Source organism: Coloeus monedula, assembly GCF_965178545.1.
Source record: "Coloeus monedula genome assembly, chromosome: 6".
NCBI lineage: Eukaryota > Metazoa > Chordata > Aves > Passeriformes > Corvidae > Coloeus > Coloeus monedula.
Window position 1 is genome coordinate 4,666,852 of NC_138786.1, and position 16,221 is coordinate 4,683,072.

Here is a 16,221-nt window from a genome sequence, read left to right on the forward strand (position 1 = left end):
CTTTTTCAGTGGCATTATAATAGTAACAAAAAAATCTTGAGCCATTAACTTCAGTGCAAATTTTGTCTGAAAAAGGGCAAACTGAACATTTTAGGTTTAGGACCATAGAATTTACACCACCATTAGATTCAAATGGATAAATATTTTTTCCCTCTGATTGATACCGTAATACTTCCAAAGGGACCATGCTGGGACCAAAGGATGACAGGATCAGCAACAACCCACAGCAGTCTGATGCTGAAACGTTTTATATATTCAAATGTCAAATTTCAAACACTTGCAGACAAAGAGACAGGGGTGCATTCAAAGGTGATATAAAATACTTCCTGATCTCCAGGAGAAAACGCTGGACACTGGGACACTGCTGTGACAGCACCTATCCACTGAACCATCAATCTCAGTTTCAGAAAGCAGGAAATCTAGTTTTGCTAGGATGGAAAAGGGAGAATATGTGGCTCTGCAGGAAAAGCAGAAGGCCAGAAGCAAGAAAAACCCTTTACTGTTACCATGGCCTCATCTCTTTCTTAAGGGAAAAGCACTGGAATTCCAAGAGGAAAATATATTCCAAGCTGGCTAGGAAGAGAATGATAAACAAACATAAGGGTAGGAGGGAAGGCCCATTAGGGGAGGAATGGAAGGAAGGGTGATATCAGGATCCAGTGGAAAGGGAAGGGATCTGGAGGCACGTCAGAAGAGCTAGGCAGCACCAGTGGGATGAGAAGAGAGAACAGAGGTGAAGAAGGCTCTGGGAAGTCAAGTTACATACCAGAGAAATTCTTGGTAAAAATAAGTTTGTGAGTCACTGACATAAAACACTGTACATGATATGGTAGCAAACCTACATCAATTATTATTCAGATTACAGATAATTTAACTCTATGTAGATGTCTGAGACTGTAACAGAAAATGAACAAAATAACAGCTGTAAAGTGTGAAGGAAAGTAGAGAGAGAACTTGTTTTCCTCAGATCATATTTTTACATACAGAAAGGAAAACATCTTCATTCTGAAATATTAGGAAAAACAACTAAGAAAAAAAAGTCTCAATTAAAGGAAACTTTTAGATAATGTCTTGTTCTGTGGTCTGTCTTTCCCGTCACTTCTCCTTGTTCCAACTACACTTTCAACACCTAAACATGTATTGTAGACGTATATGTTAACAAACCCTAGCTATTAAGTGTGCCCATCACATATAAGAATCACTACCCTGCCAGCTCTGTTATCTAAGTCTCGTTCAGGCTCTGTACTGGAAGATATTTTTATATAAGCCTCTTGCCATCAGAACAAAAGTCTTACTTCTGGTCATGTTGACAACACAGCAGGACAGCTGGAAGGTAGTCTAGAAGCAAAGGTGCTAAAGACCGAGGCTAACTAGACCACATCAAGGCAGTGCCTTTTGAATTCACAAGAGTGAAAAATCAGAAAAGAATTAGCAGGAGAATATGTTAGGTTTTTGTATCTGGGTGACATTAAATTGTACATGAGGTAGTTCAGGTTTTAGGATAAGAAGGTACAAATGTAGGTAGGAAAGAAAAACTAAGTTAAGGTCAGGTTACTCTAACAGGAGTTAAATATGTCACTATTATGGACTGTAACATTAAGGCAATTGTGATCCCCTTCCTCTTCATGGTTCCTGCTGGTTATGTTACATTTTGAAACAGCAAAACAAGGCCCCAGCCAAGCCATTTGTTTGGATTTGGCTCAGATACATCTACACCCTGCTGAACCTACTTATTTCACTGGCAAATTTATAACATCTTGAAATGTATCACTGGAAATAATTTGTTGCACAAAGCTAAGCTCACTTGGCCAAGTTCACAACATGGCATAAAATTGAGGACAGTCTCTGCACATTTTTCATACAGCTCACCCCAGACCCTATTTCCTGACATAGTCCTTGCCTGCTAGATAAGCAACTGCTGACGTGTATAGTGTAAAAACACAGAGCAATATTCCTGTTGTTAATAATTTTATCATTGAAGCTTGAATTGATAGATTATCACTGGACTGTTTCAATCAAATTAATTATGAGTATTGACAAGGGGAACTGTTCGGGAAGAGTAGTTGATGACAATGCTTATCCTATCACTGTCTGGGCCTGGTTTTTTATCTGTTTTAAAACCAGTCAGTGTTAGGAATCCACACAGGTAAAGTTTCAAATCCAGCTGCTCACACAGCATGCAGTCATGGTCACTGCACTTGATGCACCACATTATCACAGTGAGGAACATAATTGTGTGTCAAGAGTTTCTTGTGAGAGAAAAGCAATAGAAAGAATTACAAAATTCCAAGCTCTAAAAACAATGAATGACACCAACAAGAAAAAAATTAAGTGGAAGAATACAGGAGACGTGTTTCTCAAAATGTAAAAAAAGTGCCCATGAAGCAGCATAGGACACTGACCATGCTTCAGGAAAGGACTGTATTAAAGTTGCTGGTCTTTGGAGGAGGAAGCTCTCTTGTATGATTTAGTAAGATGTACCGCAGTAAAACAATACTAATAGTCAATTCTCCACTGTCTGAGAAGGCTGCTAAAAGGATCAGTGTTAAGAGATTGATTAAAGCATGTGCTGCAACTGCTGTTGACTCTGAAAACATATGCAGTTGCACCGTATTAGAGAATATGAGCCCCAATCTAGCAGCAAAGCAGGATCTTGAAAATTAATTCAGAACAAAGATTATCAGATATCTGTAAAAAGCATTACAGCAGAAGAAGAATAAAAGATTTTGAATGTAAGTTCTGGGGCATGCAGATAGAAAAACAATGATGGACTCACAGACCATTAACATTTATTAAGGGCTGTAGTATGGAGATACTAAAACACAGTCAGAAATATTATTTTAAAATAACATGGATGTTCATAAATACAAGGTAAAGAGAAATGCTCTGCATGTTTCAGCTTTCATTTGAGCATGACAGGAAATGAGTAGGGAGGATATCAATTTTACAAACAGAAATGGAGGGATGATGCTTAAGAACTTCATTACTTTGTGAAAGTACAAAGGAAATGAAGAAACAAAGGCACAATTAGGCAGGCCAAGGCAAAGTTAGCTGACTCAGATGGTGCCTCACTTGCTCATGACTGATAACAGCAGCTATTACTGACAGTTCTAAAAAATGTCATTCTATTTTAGTTCTCAATGTGTCAGACTCAGGAAAATTAAATCACATCAGAAGCCACAGACTTATTACTGAAAGGTCAATTTTTATGAAACTTTTCCTCAAAAGTTTTAGCGAAGAGATTAAATAAGCCGACTCCATTAACTTGAGTCAGACAAGTTTTAGGGGAACATCAGGCAAAAATGGGCTAAGAACTAGTGTACTTAGAGACACGAAGAGACACAGGGCTTTGCTTCTATTTCCCAAGATTGCTTGGAAATCAAAATGCAAATTGCTTTGAATATTCATCTAATTCAAGACTTTTATCAAAACACGCAGATGTGCTTTGAACTGAAAAATGAAGTAGCATCATTTTACTTAATTAATGTAGAAATGACTCAGGAAAGCTGGTGTTATCCCTCCTATGTAATGTCACATTGACTCCCCTAATGCACCCTTTGGAACAGATGGGGCAGGGGATGAGCAAATTCAGAGCCAGAATCAGCCCACTACAAGAGCAAATCTTGATGCTGTAGCTTCTTCAGTAACCCACGGAAAAGCATGAAGGAAAATATGATCACTGACTCCTTGTGCAATTGACTGGTTTTAAGAGCCTGGCCAAAAAGTGCTGTCTGTTTTATACTAGCTCATTTCTTGATCCATGCACAGTTGTAAATTGTGGAGCCCAGACTATGTCTCTGAGAAACTAAGAACCATGAGAAAACTGAGGTTTGATACAAGAAAATGAAAGGTTATTCTAGACTTAAAGGCCTAGCTTGGGAAAAAACCCAACAGGAGTTCTTGAAAAACAGACCTACTATCATACTTGCAGTACCACAGTTTGTGTACCAGATTACACAAATATCACTTTCTCTCCTTTACAATACATTGGGCTATTAACAAGTACCTGTCTGTTCATCTTTTATGTTTGAAGATAAGGATAAGCCCAGTAATCTCAAGCATTTGACAGGTATACCAATATTTTACACTATTATTACACTACTATTTTAGTAGACTGACTTACCTGAAGATATAACCCAAAGGAAACGATCCAAAAGTATAGGATAAGTAATTAATTCAACAATCACAAAAAATCTTTAACAGTTAACACAGTAAGACTAAAGGATTTCAGAATTTCAGAAATGATACAATTAGTAACTACCATAGTATATTTTTGCCTCTTTTCAGATCTGAACTGGTATGAAACAGTAAAACTTTTAAAATGAAAGAAACAAAAAATGACAAATGAGACCCTTCCTCATTTATTATGCACTTGAATGGATATCCAAGAAGGAATAGTTAGAAGGCCCAACTAGTTTTTCTTCTGCTAAACAATATAATTTACAATTCATAAGAACTCATGAATTAATTATGGAAAGTTGCAATGATTTCAAGAAAAGAGATTTGACTTTTATTAGAGATACATAGCTCGTGTAGTGTATTCAGCCAATTGGCAGGAAAGGAGAATTAAGATTCTGAGAGGTAGCCACTGAAAAAATGTTCAAATGGAAAATTGGCTCCACAGATATTACAGAATATGTGCTGGCCTATTTGTGTTACACTTTGGCTTTCCTACCTGAAGGCAGAGGTAAATAGCAAAAAAAGAAACTTTATTGATGGCACTGGTAGGCCTCTTTGAAAGGAGATGAATCACCTTGCATTTTGAGGGCTTTTAGGTATTTCCCTGAAATTTTAAATATATTTCCCAGCCAATAGCCATTTTAATTTAATATTACATTTTTCTTATTTATTGCTTCTATTCTTTTTCACTCTGTGCCTCACAGACTCTTTTCTGTCTAGAATGTGTACATAAATTATAAGATTATATTGATATCATCCTACTATTCATACTTCTGATCTAAAAGTACTGATTTTTAGATAATTTTTTTTTAATTTGTCACCTTACCTTTTGCTTGATACTTACAATTCTGTTCGATGTGGCTGAGGGTGCTTGTGTGTTTCATGGCTCCTGCTGCTCCTGGATGCTTATCATGTTTGCAGAGCTCACACAACTGATCTGTATGCCTAGGCTGAGCTGTGTACAGGATGGATAGGCCAGCTGGAGCAGCCCTGACAACTCTGCATAATGGTCCCCCTGGGTGGGGAAATAAGTGCTGCATTACTCAGACAGGATCTGGGATAGGGATCAACTATGGCTAGGGACTGGGGAAAGGCTGGAAACTATACAGTCACTGTACCTCACACAGTTGCGTGGAGAAATTGTGAAAACAAGAAGGAAACTGAAGGGCTGCAGCAACCAAGACCTGCCACTCCCCAGTTTTATTAGAACTAGAAACAAGACTGTATTGAGTAGACTGGATCAAGGCTGACATCATCCACTATTTAATTTACCTTCTATGCTGCCTTCCAGCATACTTCAGTGTTTCGACATCCACTGGGGTACAGGCCAGCACAGGCCAGACAACAGCCCCTTGAAGCACACAGCTGTGTTGTGAGATGGTATCAGCCAGTGCACAGCCCCAGGAAGCTGGGAAAACCTGTGTGTTTGGGTAGGGCTGGTTATTGCAGAAACGTCTTAATCACATTCCTTTTTCCCTATGACCATCCCACAGGCTTCCCTGAGACATATAGCCGTACACACCTTCATCTTGCTTGCTCTTAGGAATGCTATTTTTCTCCTTGTATCTAATCACCATAGAAAATTGCACTTTTTTTTCCTGGCCCATCTATCTCCACTAATTTCTCATTAGAAGTGTTACCTGTAAACCTATGCCTAGACCACTGTAAGATAGAGGCCTTTGCAGTTTCATCTCTATGCTTTTGCATGGGACAAGGAGAACAGGACTGATGGAAAAAAGGGTCAAAATTGGAAGCTGCATGAGGCTGTAAAGAATGAAAACCTTCAGTCAAGGCATTGGAGTTAAGCTGCAGAGTCTACTCAAGAAGATGAGCTGAAAAGAGATATATGTAGCTTGATAATTTGACATCCAAGAAGCCAACATGGAAAGGATTTTTCCTTCATTTAAGTTGTTTATAGGAGTGCTATATATGTGCACTGCAATGAATGGAAGCTTTGAAAACCACATATAGGTCTAACAAATATACAGAATTTAACAGTCATTTATAACAGCAAATGTGAAATATTTTCTTAATGCTCATATTAAAACAATTGCTGTAACTGTCATCTCCTCATGGAGAATGTTATAAACAGCAGAGAAGAACATGGTCACTCAATACTGCCCTTGTGAATAGACAATCATTTGTACTATTATTTCTATTATTATCACCAGTCTGCCAGCTACATAAGTTGTGCTTGAAAACAGTAAATAGTAACTTACTAATATGCATACTGAGGGCTTTACCTTTTTATAGAATTTTTTACAAAAAAGCTGATCTCTTGATATCATTCGATACACTTTGTAATAAAATACACAATCAAGGACAGTTTAAAATGAGCATTTATGAGATAGGTACAAGTCATTAAAAGCTGTGTACAAGAAATTATGGTTAACAAAAATTTACTTGTGATGACAGAATCTTTGTGTGTATCTCATATGCAACTGCAGGTTTTTCATTCTCTTGTACTTTTATGGAATCTTTATCACTCAGTTCTGCATTACTGTCTAAGGTGATTACTGCACACTGAACTGAACTGATTTTATTAATATTTTTGCTAGAGCTGCTGAGCTCCCCGCATCATTTCAGTGCTCTGGCTTTCACACATCGGCCTCCTTTACTCACTCTACAATCCTCTGTGTTAAAAAAATAACGTAATTTGACTTTATTTTATCTATTTATCACGTTGGGATAACCAACAGACAACAGATTAAAACGAAAAGGAAGCATGAGATGTCAGCATCCCTATTGTCACAGGAGAAAAGACTATCACCACCAGAGGGCAATAAACCCTGAGAAAGCAAATTGACTATAAAAGGACAAGTGAAAATATTGATGATTTCACCAGAAGGACACAGGAATTTATTAAGATGATGCAATTTCTTAACATTGTCATTTAAGTGCTAGAACTGATGCAGTGGCCTTTTCCTAACCCCACCCGATTCCGTAACCTGTTTTGTGAGTTTACCTATCAGTGCACAGTCCATTAAAATTAAACGCTGAACTTCACTCATGTAGTTTAGGAGTAGTATAGCAAAATCAATGGAACTATGTCCATGGCGACATGACGAGAGCAAAGTATCAAGCCTCACACTTTGTTAGTGAACAGATTTTGTACATATTCAACCATCCTTAAGAATCTCTCTACCAGCAAGAAACAGATTATTTCTCTCCACTCCCCAAAACACATAAAAGTATTTTTTTCTTGTAGGATTACTTTTTTTTTTTTTTGGGGGGGGGGGGGGGAAGGGGCACGACGGGTGGTTTGGTTTTTGTTTTGGGGGGGTTGGTTTGGTTTGGGGGGTTGTTGGGTTTTTTTGGTGGGGTCTTTTGGGAGGGCTGTTTGGTTTTGGTTTGGGGTTTTTTTTTGGGGGGGGCGGTGGTGGTTTCTTTGAATTATCGCTTTAAGAAGGCTTTGATGGCGGCTGTAAACCACGCTATCCAGTTAAGGGAGTGTAACTGCGAGATTAAGAACTAAAATGCCTGTCTGTTCCCGAAAGGGGATCCAGGCTGCCGTTAAGGTTTCCTTGATGTCCAGCAGCTCCCTCCGAGCCGCTGCTGCTCACGCAAGAGTGCACACAGCGGTCCCTGCGTCTCCGCCTTTGCTCGCCCCGCGGTCAGCACGGCTGGGACGCGGCTCGGCTGAGCTGGGACCACGCCCGTGCGCTTTCCTTGGCCTGGGGACAGTGCAAACCGAGTACTTGAGTTTAGTTCTGCTATTGTCAATGTGTAGTAACTGGCCAAGAAAAACACGTATCTGTAAAGTCATCTGTTTGTTTAGACAGCATAGGTGCTTATGGCTGTCTGCACTGCATTCCGCAATTTCAGCTGACTGAAAAGTGAAGACATAGAAAAAAATGTAGTGACTAATGATGAACTTTTGCATGCTTAGTTAAACTTTTTACTTCCTTTAAGAAGTGCTGGCACTCTGCCGCCTCTCAGCACAGTTCTTTATGACACTCCCTTTCCGTTTCCTGATGGCTATTTAGGGCTGTGCGGTAGCAAGCACAAAGGATCAGCTGTCTCTCAATACACAAATTCACATGCCCATCAGCAAGCCTTGCTGTATTTCTGAGCCCCTGACCATGGTGTTCAAGCAGCCAGGTTTCCTGAGGAACTGTGTGTAATGGGAAGAAAGAGTCAGACCTCAAACAGCCACTGAGTAATGTGCAGGAAGAGTTTGTGGAGCAGAGACTGAAACACTGACAAGCTGCCATCTCCATTGGGCTTTCTCTTGCGACAGTGGCTATTACATTCTTTTCTTTGCAGCAGCAACCTCCACAGGTGAGCACACAGTACCTCATCCATCCCTGTCTCCTGCCAAGTTGGCTGCTCCCTCCCCACACCTACAGCAGCCCACTGCCTGGTGTGGCAGCCTGACATCAGGAGAGGCTGATCCCCTTCACTCACACTGGTTGCCCTGTGCTCTCCCACTTTAACTGATGTTATTGCCTAGATGTGTTTGTTTTGCACGGCCTGGCTTTTTGGTAGGGGAGGGGGGCCACAGAGGTGGCTGCTGGAAGCTTACACCATGTCCAGCAAAACCAGTCCCTGATGGCTCTGAAGATGGACATGCCGCTGGCCAAGGATGGCCCAATTAGAGATGACGGTAATGCCTCTGTGATAACATTTTTAAGAAAAAAAATTGAAACGAAGTGGGAGCACAGTTTGAATTAGATATAGAGAAGGGGAGGATGTGAGAACATGTGAGGGAAACTACATGGAGACACCAAGGTCAGTGGAGAAGGAGGGGGAAGAGGTGCTCCAGGCACCAGAGCTGAGATTCCTCTGCAGGTTGTGGTCAGGACCATGGTGAAGCAGCCGTGCCCCTGCAGCCCATGGGCATCCATGCAGGATGCAGAGATCCACCCACAGCCCGTGGGGGAGGTGCCCACGCCTGAGCAGGTGGATGCCTGGAGGAGGCTGTGATGCAGTGGGAGACCTGGTGGAGAGAGAGGGCCCCTGCTCCCAGGCTGGAGCAGCCTGTCCTTGGAGCACTGCACCCCGTGGAAGAGTGACCCACACCACAGCAGTTTTGGGAGGACTGTGTGCCCATGGGAGGGACTCACATTGCAGCAGTTTTGGCAGGACTGCTGTTCGTGAGATTGGAGCCACATTGGAGAAGTTCACAGAGAACTGTCTCCTGTGGGAAGGGACCCCACGGTCTCACAGGGGAAGGACTTCTCTCCCTGAGCAGTGGAAGATCTCAGGTGACGAACTGACCAAAACCCCCATTCCCTGTCTCCTGCGCTGTCAGTGGGAAGGAGGGAGGGGTTGGGGGAAGAAAAGGTGTTTCTAAGGGCTTATTTTACTTCTCATTATCCTCATCTGATTTTGTTAGCAATAAATTCACTTTATACTTCTAAGCTGAGCCTGTTTTGCCCTTTGAGTGCTTTCTCCCATTCCTTATCTCAATTCATGAAGCCTTCATTAAATTTTTTTCTCTCCTTTGCCCAGCTGTGGCAGGGGAGGGCGAGCAAGCGACTTTCGTGGATGCCTGTCATTTGGCCAGTGTTAAACCATGATAATTTTTTGTGAGAGGTAGCGGGATCAATGTCTGCATTCTGCATGAAAAAACTGTCGTGGTTTGACAAGGACAGGCTGCTCCAGCTTGGAAGCAGGAGCCCTCTCTCTCCACCAGGTCTCCCACTGCATCACAGCCTCCTCCAGGCATCCACCTGCTCAGGCGTGGGCACCTCCCCCACGGGCTGTGGGTGGATCTCTGCATCCTGCATGGATGCCCATGGGCTGCAGGGGCACGGCTGCTTCACCATGGTCCTGACCACAACCTGCAGAGGAATCTCAGCTCTGGTGCCTGGAGCACCTCTTCCCCCTCCTTCTCCACTGACCTTGGTGTCTCCATGTAGTTTCCCTCACATGTTCTCACCTCCTCCCCTTCTCTGGCTAGGAGAAAAACTGTGCCCCACTTTGTTTTGATTTCTTCTTAAATCTGTCATCACAGAGGCATTACCATCCTCTCTAATTGGGCCATCCTTGGCCAGTGGCGTGTCCATCTTCAGAGGCAGCAGGGACTGGCTCTGCTGGACATGGTGGAAGCTTCCAGCAGCTTCTCACAGAAGCCACCTCTGTGGCCCCCCGCTATCAAAAAACAGGCTGTGCAAAACAAGCACACTAGGATATAGAAACTGTGCGCCCTGTGCATTAAAAAAAATCCACACCACAACCCCCGAAACACAACAACAAAAAACCCAACAAAAAACTGCAAAACAAACAAAAAATATACCCACAGACAAACAAAAAAATCCCACCAAACCCCAAAAATAAGTGAATGGCAGTTTGGGCTATTATAATGATAGATTTGGGTACCTAACTTCCATCTAAGTCCCACTTTACCTTTCTAAGCCTTTTCGGTATCAGGCCTTACAGGTGTCCAAATGATTAATCTCTTTCCAAATTATATTATTACTTATATTCTAAAGAGCTAATTGACAGGGAAACAAATAAGTTAGCTCTTCAACTAGAAATCCTCAACAGCCTTTAACTGGTTGACAAAGCACACTCCTGAAAATATCAGAGGCAGCAACATTAGTTTCTGGGATGCACATGTGCTGAAATCTCACAACACAGCAAACACATCCATGGGGTTGTCCAGCTATCAGTGGAAAAAGAGCAGGCTGAGAAGGCTGGGAAGGAGACACACCACTTCCCTCTTTGCTCATGTCTCTGTTTCAAACTTGTGTTTCAGTATTTCTGACTTGTATTCACAGTGTGACTTCAAAACTTACTAAATCTCTGAATATATATATATAAAACTTGTTAAAGACCTTCTGAGACTCCAACATGGATATATGACATACATAGCAGAGGGAATCCTGAAAGCATAACTTATTTGAACAACTTACAGGTAGGTCCACAAGTGGTAAATGCAAAAGCTGTATATATCAGATTCTTTCCTAGAGGACTGATTGTGGTGATGTGATGTTTTTGTTGTATTTTGTATGTTCTTTGTACCCTAGTGGTTCGTCCCTACCTTCCCCACTACTACTCCCAGTTGGTCTGCCCCAGATCCAAGCTGCTCCCCCGGTGCTTCCAATATGGTTATCCCCTCCCCTTGTTCTGGCACCTTCCCTATCAATCACCCAAACCCCTCCCTCCCGGAGTTCTGGACTGTTCTGTGTCTGTCACCCAAGCCCTCCCTAATTACCCCTACATGGTCTCCATCAGTCCCCTGAGACCCTGCCCCCTCGGGTACCTCCTCTTTTGGAAATACCCTAAACCTCGACGCCCCATTGGGGCATGTGACCCCCTTCCCCTCCACCCCTCGAGACTATTGGTCCGTGTGAATGTCTATCCCGGTCCATATCCCTCCCCCAAAGACCCCTATTGGTCCCCTGTCAGGCCATCCCCACCGTAACACCTCCCTTTATAAGCTGTTGCACAGATCAGATCTGTGCTTGTGCTCTTTGGGGTCCTTTTAGGCAGTAAGGCTGAAACTATATCGAAAGACAAGCTTCCCCGCAGCTTTTTATCCTCTCCCTCGTCGGGGCTGCTGACAGCCACAGCACCTGGGGCTTCAGCTCCCCTGGGCAGGGCTTAACTCCAGAGGAGCAGCTTTAAAGCCTCGAGCTTTCGGCTGCTTCCCACTCCTGCCGCACACCGCAGGTGCTGGCTGGGCTGAAGAGAGCGGTCACTGCGCCAACTGATAAAGAATGAAATTTTTTTTTTTAGAGCATCTAGCTGATAGACACAAAAGCTCAATTTTCCACATGATTTTAAGACTCAGGTTATATTTTCAAAGATGCTCCCACACCAAAAGTTTTAGACAACCCTCTAAATGGAATTTTAAAAGTTGGCATCCCATGTTGTATGTTAGAATTTTTTTTTAACAGCCTTGGGGTATTTACCTGAGACAACAATAGGCACTGAGATATCTTTGAAATCTTGTTCTCCAATCCCACCAGTTTTCTGTGTTTAATATTTTTTTTAAAATATGAAGGCCTAAAAATTATGCCTTAGAGAAGGCCAATCAATGGAAAGGAAGACTTTATAAGGGCTACAAACTACCTGCTGTCCTTCAGCACAAACAAAGGATTACGCTTGGCCGCTGAATATGCTAAGTGTATTCATTGCTAGCAATTTTGGTGATGCTTGCTACCTTTACCCACAGCCTTCTAGATACTTTATTATTTTTTGGTTTATGTATGCACTGTGTTAGAAATAGTGTTTGAACTCAAAAAGCAAAAATATTAAGTGTACCTGGCTACTGTATTAATATTTTAGGAATTAAATGGTCCTACCATTGTGTGGTTCCCCATCTCTTCCTTTATTTTGGTCTTACCTGTAGCTTGCAGTGATTTGTGGAACCGAAAACCCCAAAAAAACTCAAACCCACAAAATGATAATTTGGTTTAATAGGTTGACATAAGTCATGCATCACCTTATCAGCATTCCTTATTCAGAGTGAAACTGGAAGGTGGGAGGGAAAAAAGGTGTGTGCCCTTGGAAAGAAGTGTGGTCCTAGATCACTTGGGCAAACTCTGAAACCACCGAGTCAGACAATGGCTGCTTTGACTCTGGATATGCAAGAAAATTCAATGCTGGTGTTGCACAGACCTCCTGTGCGCCGCCACAGATCCCTCATTGTGGAAGAGCATCCTTCTGTCCCATCCCTACCACAGGCCACTGTGTAATTTGCACAAAGCCTCGACACAGTATCAGCCTGTTCAATTACAGGGGTCAGTAAAATCTCCTTTGGCGTTCTGGCTGGGGTAGTTACACAGCTTTAGGTATGGTTGGGTTCACTGCTGGGTGGAGCTGGGAAACACGAGCGTATAATTAGGAGGAAAACTGAGCAATGACCATGGCAGTTCTTGCTGTTTCTGGCTCTTGTTGAATCTCTGGCTCTAATTGCATCTTCTGTGGGCATAAAAGCATTTATCCAAGATATGTACTGCTAGGAGGAAATTAAAGGCTTAGACATACAGCTCTTAAACGGAGCCTTGTGACCTGATGCACTGTATGCAGTCACAAGCTGTTTCAGGGCACCTTTTGGTGCGCCAAACCCATCTTCTTTGTTTTCACCATCCTGCATTGGGACATTAAAACCCCAGCTAAACATTTTAGGCTTTGGAAAGCAACCAGACACATTTTTAGGTCTTGCTCCTGACTAAAAATACACTTCTTGAAGCAGTTGTGCTGCACAAATAAAGGCTTAGTTCTGTGTATAGATCTGAAAACAAGCACAGCAACTCAACTGACTGACTTGATTAACTTTTTATTAAGAATTCCATGAATTTTTATTGGTCATGAAAGTGGTGTTGTGTTACAGTTGCCCAAGTAACAAAACTCCCTGTCAGTTTGGTGCATAAAATGATTACTCAGGTAGCAAAAGATGAATATACAAAAAGTTAATTTGAAAGAATGACTGAGTTTATATTAAGAAACAACAAAAAAATATTAAATACATGCACTGAACAAAGATTGTTGGAAACTGTCTCAGATGACTGAAGGAAGTGATGAGAAGTTAGAGGCATGGCAATGGTAGCAGCTCCAGGAGTAGGGACAGCAGCTGTGCATGGAGCCTCACGAGTTAAGAGTTAAATTTCTTCATTACAGCTTTTATGGGGCTAAGTTTTGGGTTTGTGATAAGAACAGTGTTGATAACAGAGGGCTGTTTTAGACATTGCTGAGCAAGCAATGCCTGGGCAGCGTCCAGGTCCGTTCTGCTCCTGTGGGTGCACAAGCAGCTCGGGAGGGGACACAGTCGGCACAGCTGAGCCCACATCACGCATGTCATGGACCCTGCTCTCTGGCACACTGCGTAATTTTTGGGGTCGTCCCGTATAGAACCAACCCATCCCTCGATCTCCTGCTCTTCCCCCCGCGGGCACGGCCCCGCTTGGGCCCCGAGGACCGCGCCCGCTCGGGGGCTGCTCCCGCGGCTCCCCCGCCCCGGTGCGCGGTGCCGCTCCGCCTCCGCGGGCAGTGCGCATGCATGAGGCGGCCGCCCAGCCCGTGAGTCACGGCTCCGCTGCACAGCCGCTCCCCAGCAGCAGCGGAAAGGCGGCCACCATGAACCGCTTGGGGAAGAAAGCAAATGAGACCCTCATCGAGATGGCTCTGTCGGCGGACGGTAGGAGAGGGCGGAAAGGGGGGATCGCGGCTCTGTTCCGCCTCTGCCCCCCGGGGTGCGGTAGCGCTTCCTGCCCAGCGGTGACTCGGGGCCCATGGAAGCGGCGCGGGTGGGAGGCAGCGGAGGCGAGCGTGGTGTGGGGCATTGGGGAGCTCTGGTTCCTCGCCAGGGTCTGCAGGCCGGCGTCTGTGAGATGGGGCTGATCGCGGATGAATCCTGACCCCTTCTGCATCGAGCTTTTAATTCTTCGGCTTCCACTTGAGAGCAAAACCACTTTTCCATGAGCATGATCAAACTATGATTAGATCTGTATAATCCCTAAATAAACCTTGAAAATGAAGCTTCTAACATCAGCACCCTGCCAAGAGCAAAAGCTAGAGAACCCGCTTGATTTTTATCTTAAAAGACACAGCAGGTACAGATGTCCCTCTGCCGGACAGCAAACTTTCAGCCTCCCCCGAAGCACCAGCTGGGGTCGGGCGCCGGCTTCCAGCAGCTGAGGCTGCCCTTACAAGAAGGCTCAGAGCAGACCGGGTCACCTCACTTCGGAAGGTGTGAGCACCCTTCTTCCCCCTCGCTCTCTACCAGATGCACTGGCACCCTTCAGCTTTGGATAGACCCTGCGGCAGGGGATGTGTGGCCAGTGGATTTGTGTCAGGGCCTTGCTTTTTTGCTATAGCGAGGTTACTGTTTCCATTTCGTGTCAGTATGGTATGTCATTATTTATAATAAATGTGATCATATTAGGATTTTGTAAAATAACATGACGCAAGTGTGTGTTTATCAGCACCTCACCTGGCAACGTGAATCAACAGTCAGATGTAAGAGAGCATGTTGATATTTTCAGAATGAAACTGTATAGATTTTTTTTTAAAAAAAAGGAGAATGCTGACCTAGAAAAAGATCTCTTTTTTTGGAAATAATGCTTTGCCATCAGTCCTAGACGTGAAAATCTTAAAGCAGGAAAGAACCACAAAGTCCTTTTGTTGGCTTCTCAGGTTATATGTTCCCCCTCACAGCTTGACTACACTGTGTTTTTTAGAAAAACATATATAATGCCATTTAAAACACCATGAGCACTACTGGCAAATCATGATTTTCAAAATATTTGGCAGTCTTGTTTCAGAGAGGTATGATGGCACTATTGACTGTGAAATTACCCAAAATAAGCTCTTTATAGTGACAGCAAGGAGGGGTGTCCAGCGGTGGGGAGGCAGGCATCCACAGCAAGTGTCAGACAAAGGTTTGCCCTCTCTGGGAAGGCCTGGTAGAGCTGGCAGGCTTCTTAGGAACTGGAGCAGATGGATATTACAGCCGCTTGGCCAGCGATCCTATTCCAAAGGGGATGTGAGAGACCTGAGTCATCGCCCATCCCAGTGCCTGGGAGCAATGAAAAGTGCTTGGACTGAGCTGCTCTCTCCATGGGTTGTTCTTCTGAAGTACCTTGACACTAAAAAATATTTACAGAACACACAAAGTATTCCCATTTAGGGAATGATTCTATGAAGTCAGATTTGTAAACTTCATTCCACAGTATTCAGTTTTCCCATGAGCCTTGTGGTTTTTTAATAGTCATAAATAGTGAATATAAGGAAATTTGAGGAGTTCCAGTGTCCAAGGATGGTTAACGAGGATTTGCTGTACAGTAGCATGTAACTCTCCATACGAAATCTTGTTCTAGTTCAGTTCAATATTGTTAACTCACCACTTTTCTAAAACAGAAACAAATTGCATATGGGCTTTTTAAAGTTTCTGTTAGTTTGTTCCCCAAAAGTCTCTCAAGGTTAAAAAACCCCCAAAACCTTCCTTAAATTATTGTTAAGAAAAGTTAACAGTATGCGTATATTGCCAGCAGGACTTCTTGTAGATCCAAACACATGCTTTGTGCCTTTAAGGAAAAGCCTCCTAAGGCTCTAGATGTCTGATATGCTCAAGCAGGGCCTGTGTAAGTC

General features: G+C 43.2%; 1 protein-coding gene across 7 annotated transcripts in view; it reads left to right on the forward strand.

Annotated features, from left to right (window-relative positions):
- Window positions 1–14,139: 14,139 nt before the first annotated feature.
- Window positions 14,140–16,221, forward strand: part of ANO5 (anoctamin 5) — a 54,047-nt gene continuing 51,965 nt past the window's right edge. For 4 of the 7 annotated variants that reach the window (XM_082283699.1, XM_082283700.1, XM_082283702.1 and 1 more), the window contains exon 1: window positions 14,149–14,269. In XM_082283699.1, coding sequence (XP_082139825.1) covers window positions 14,209–14,269 — 61 coding nt within the window. In that variant the 5' untranslated portion in view covers window positions 14,149–14,208. Of the gene's footprint in view, window positions 14,270–16,221 lie in introns of all 7 variants that reach the window. The other 3 variants (XM_082283701.1, XM_082283703.1, XM_082283705.1) reach the window with 1 other exon arrangement.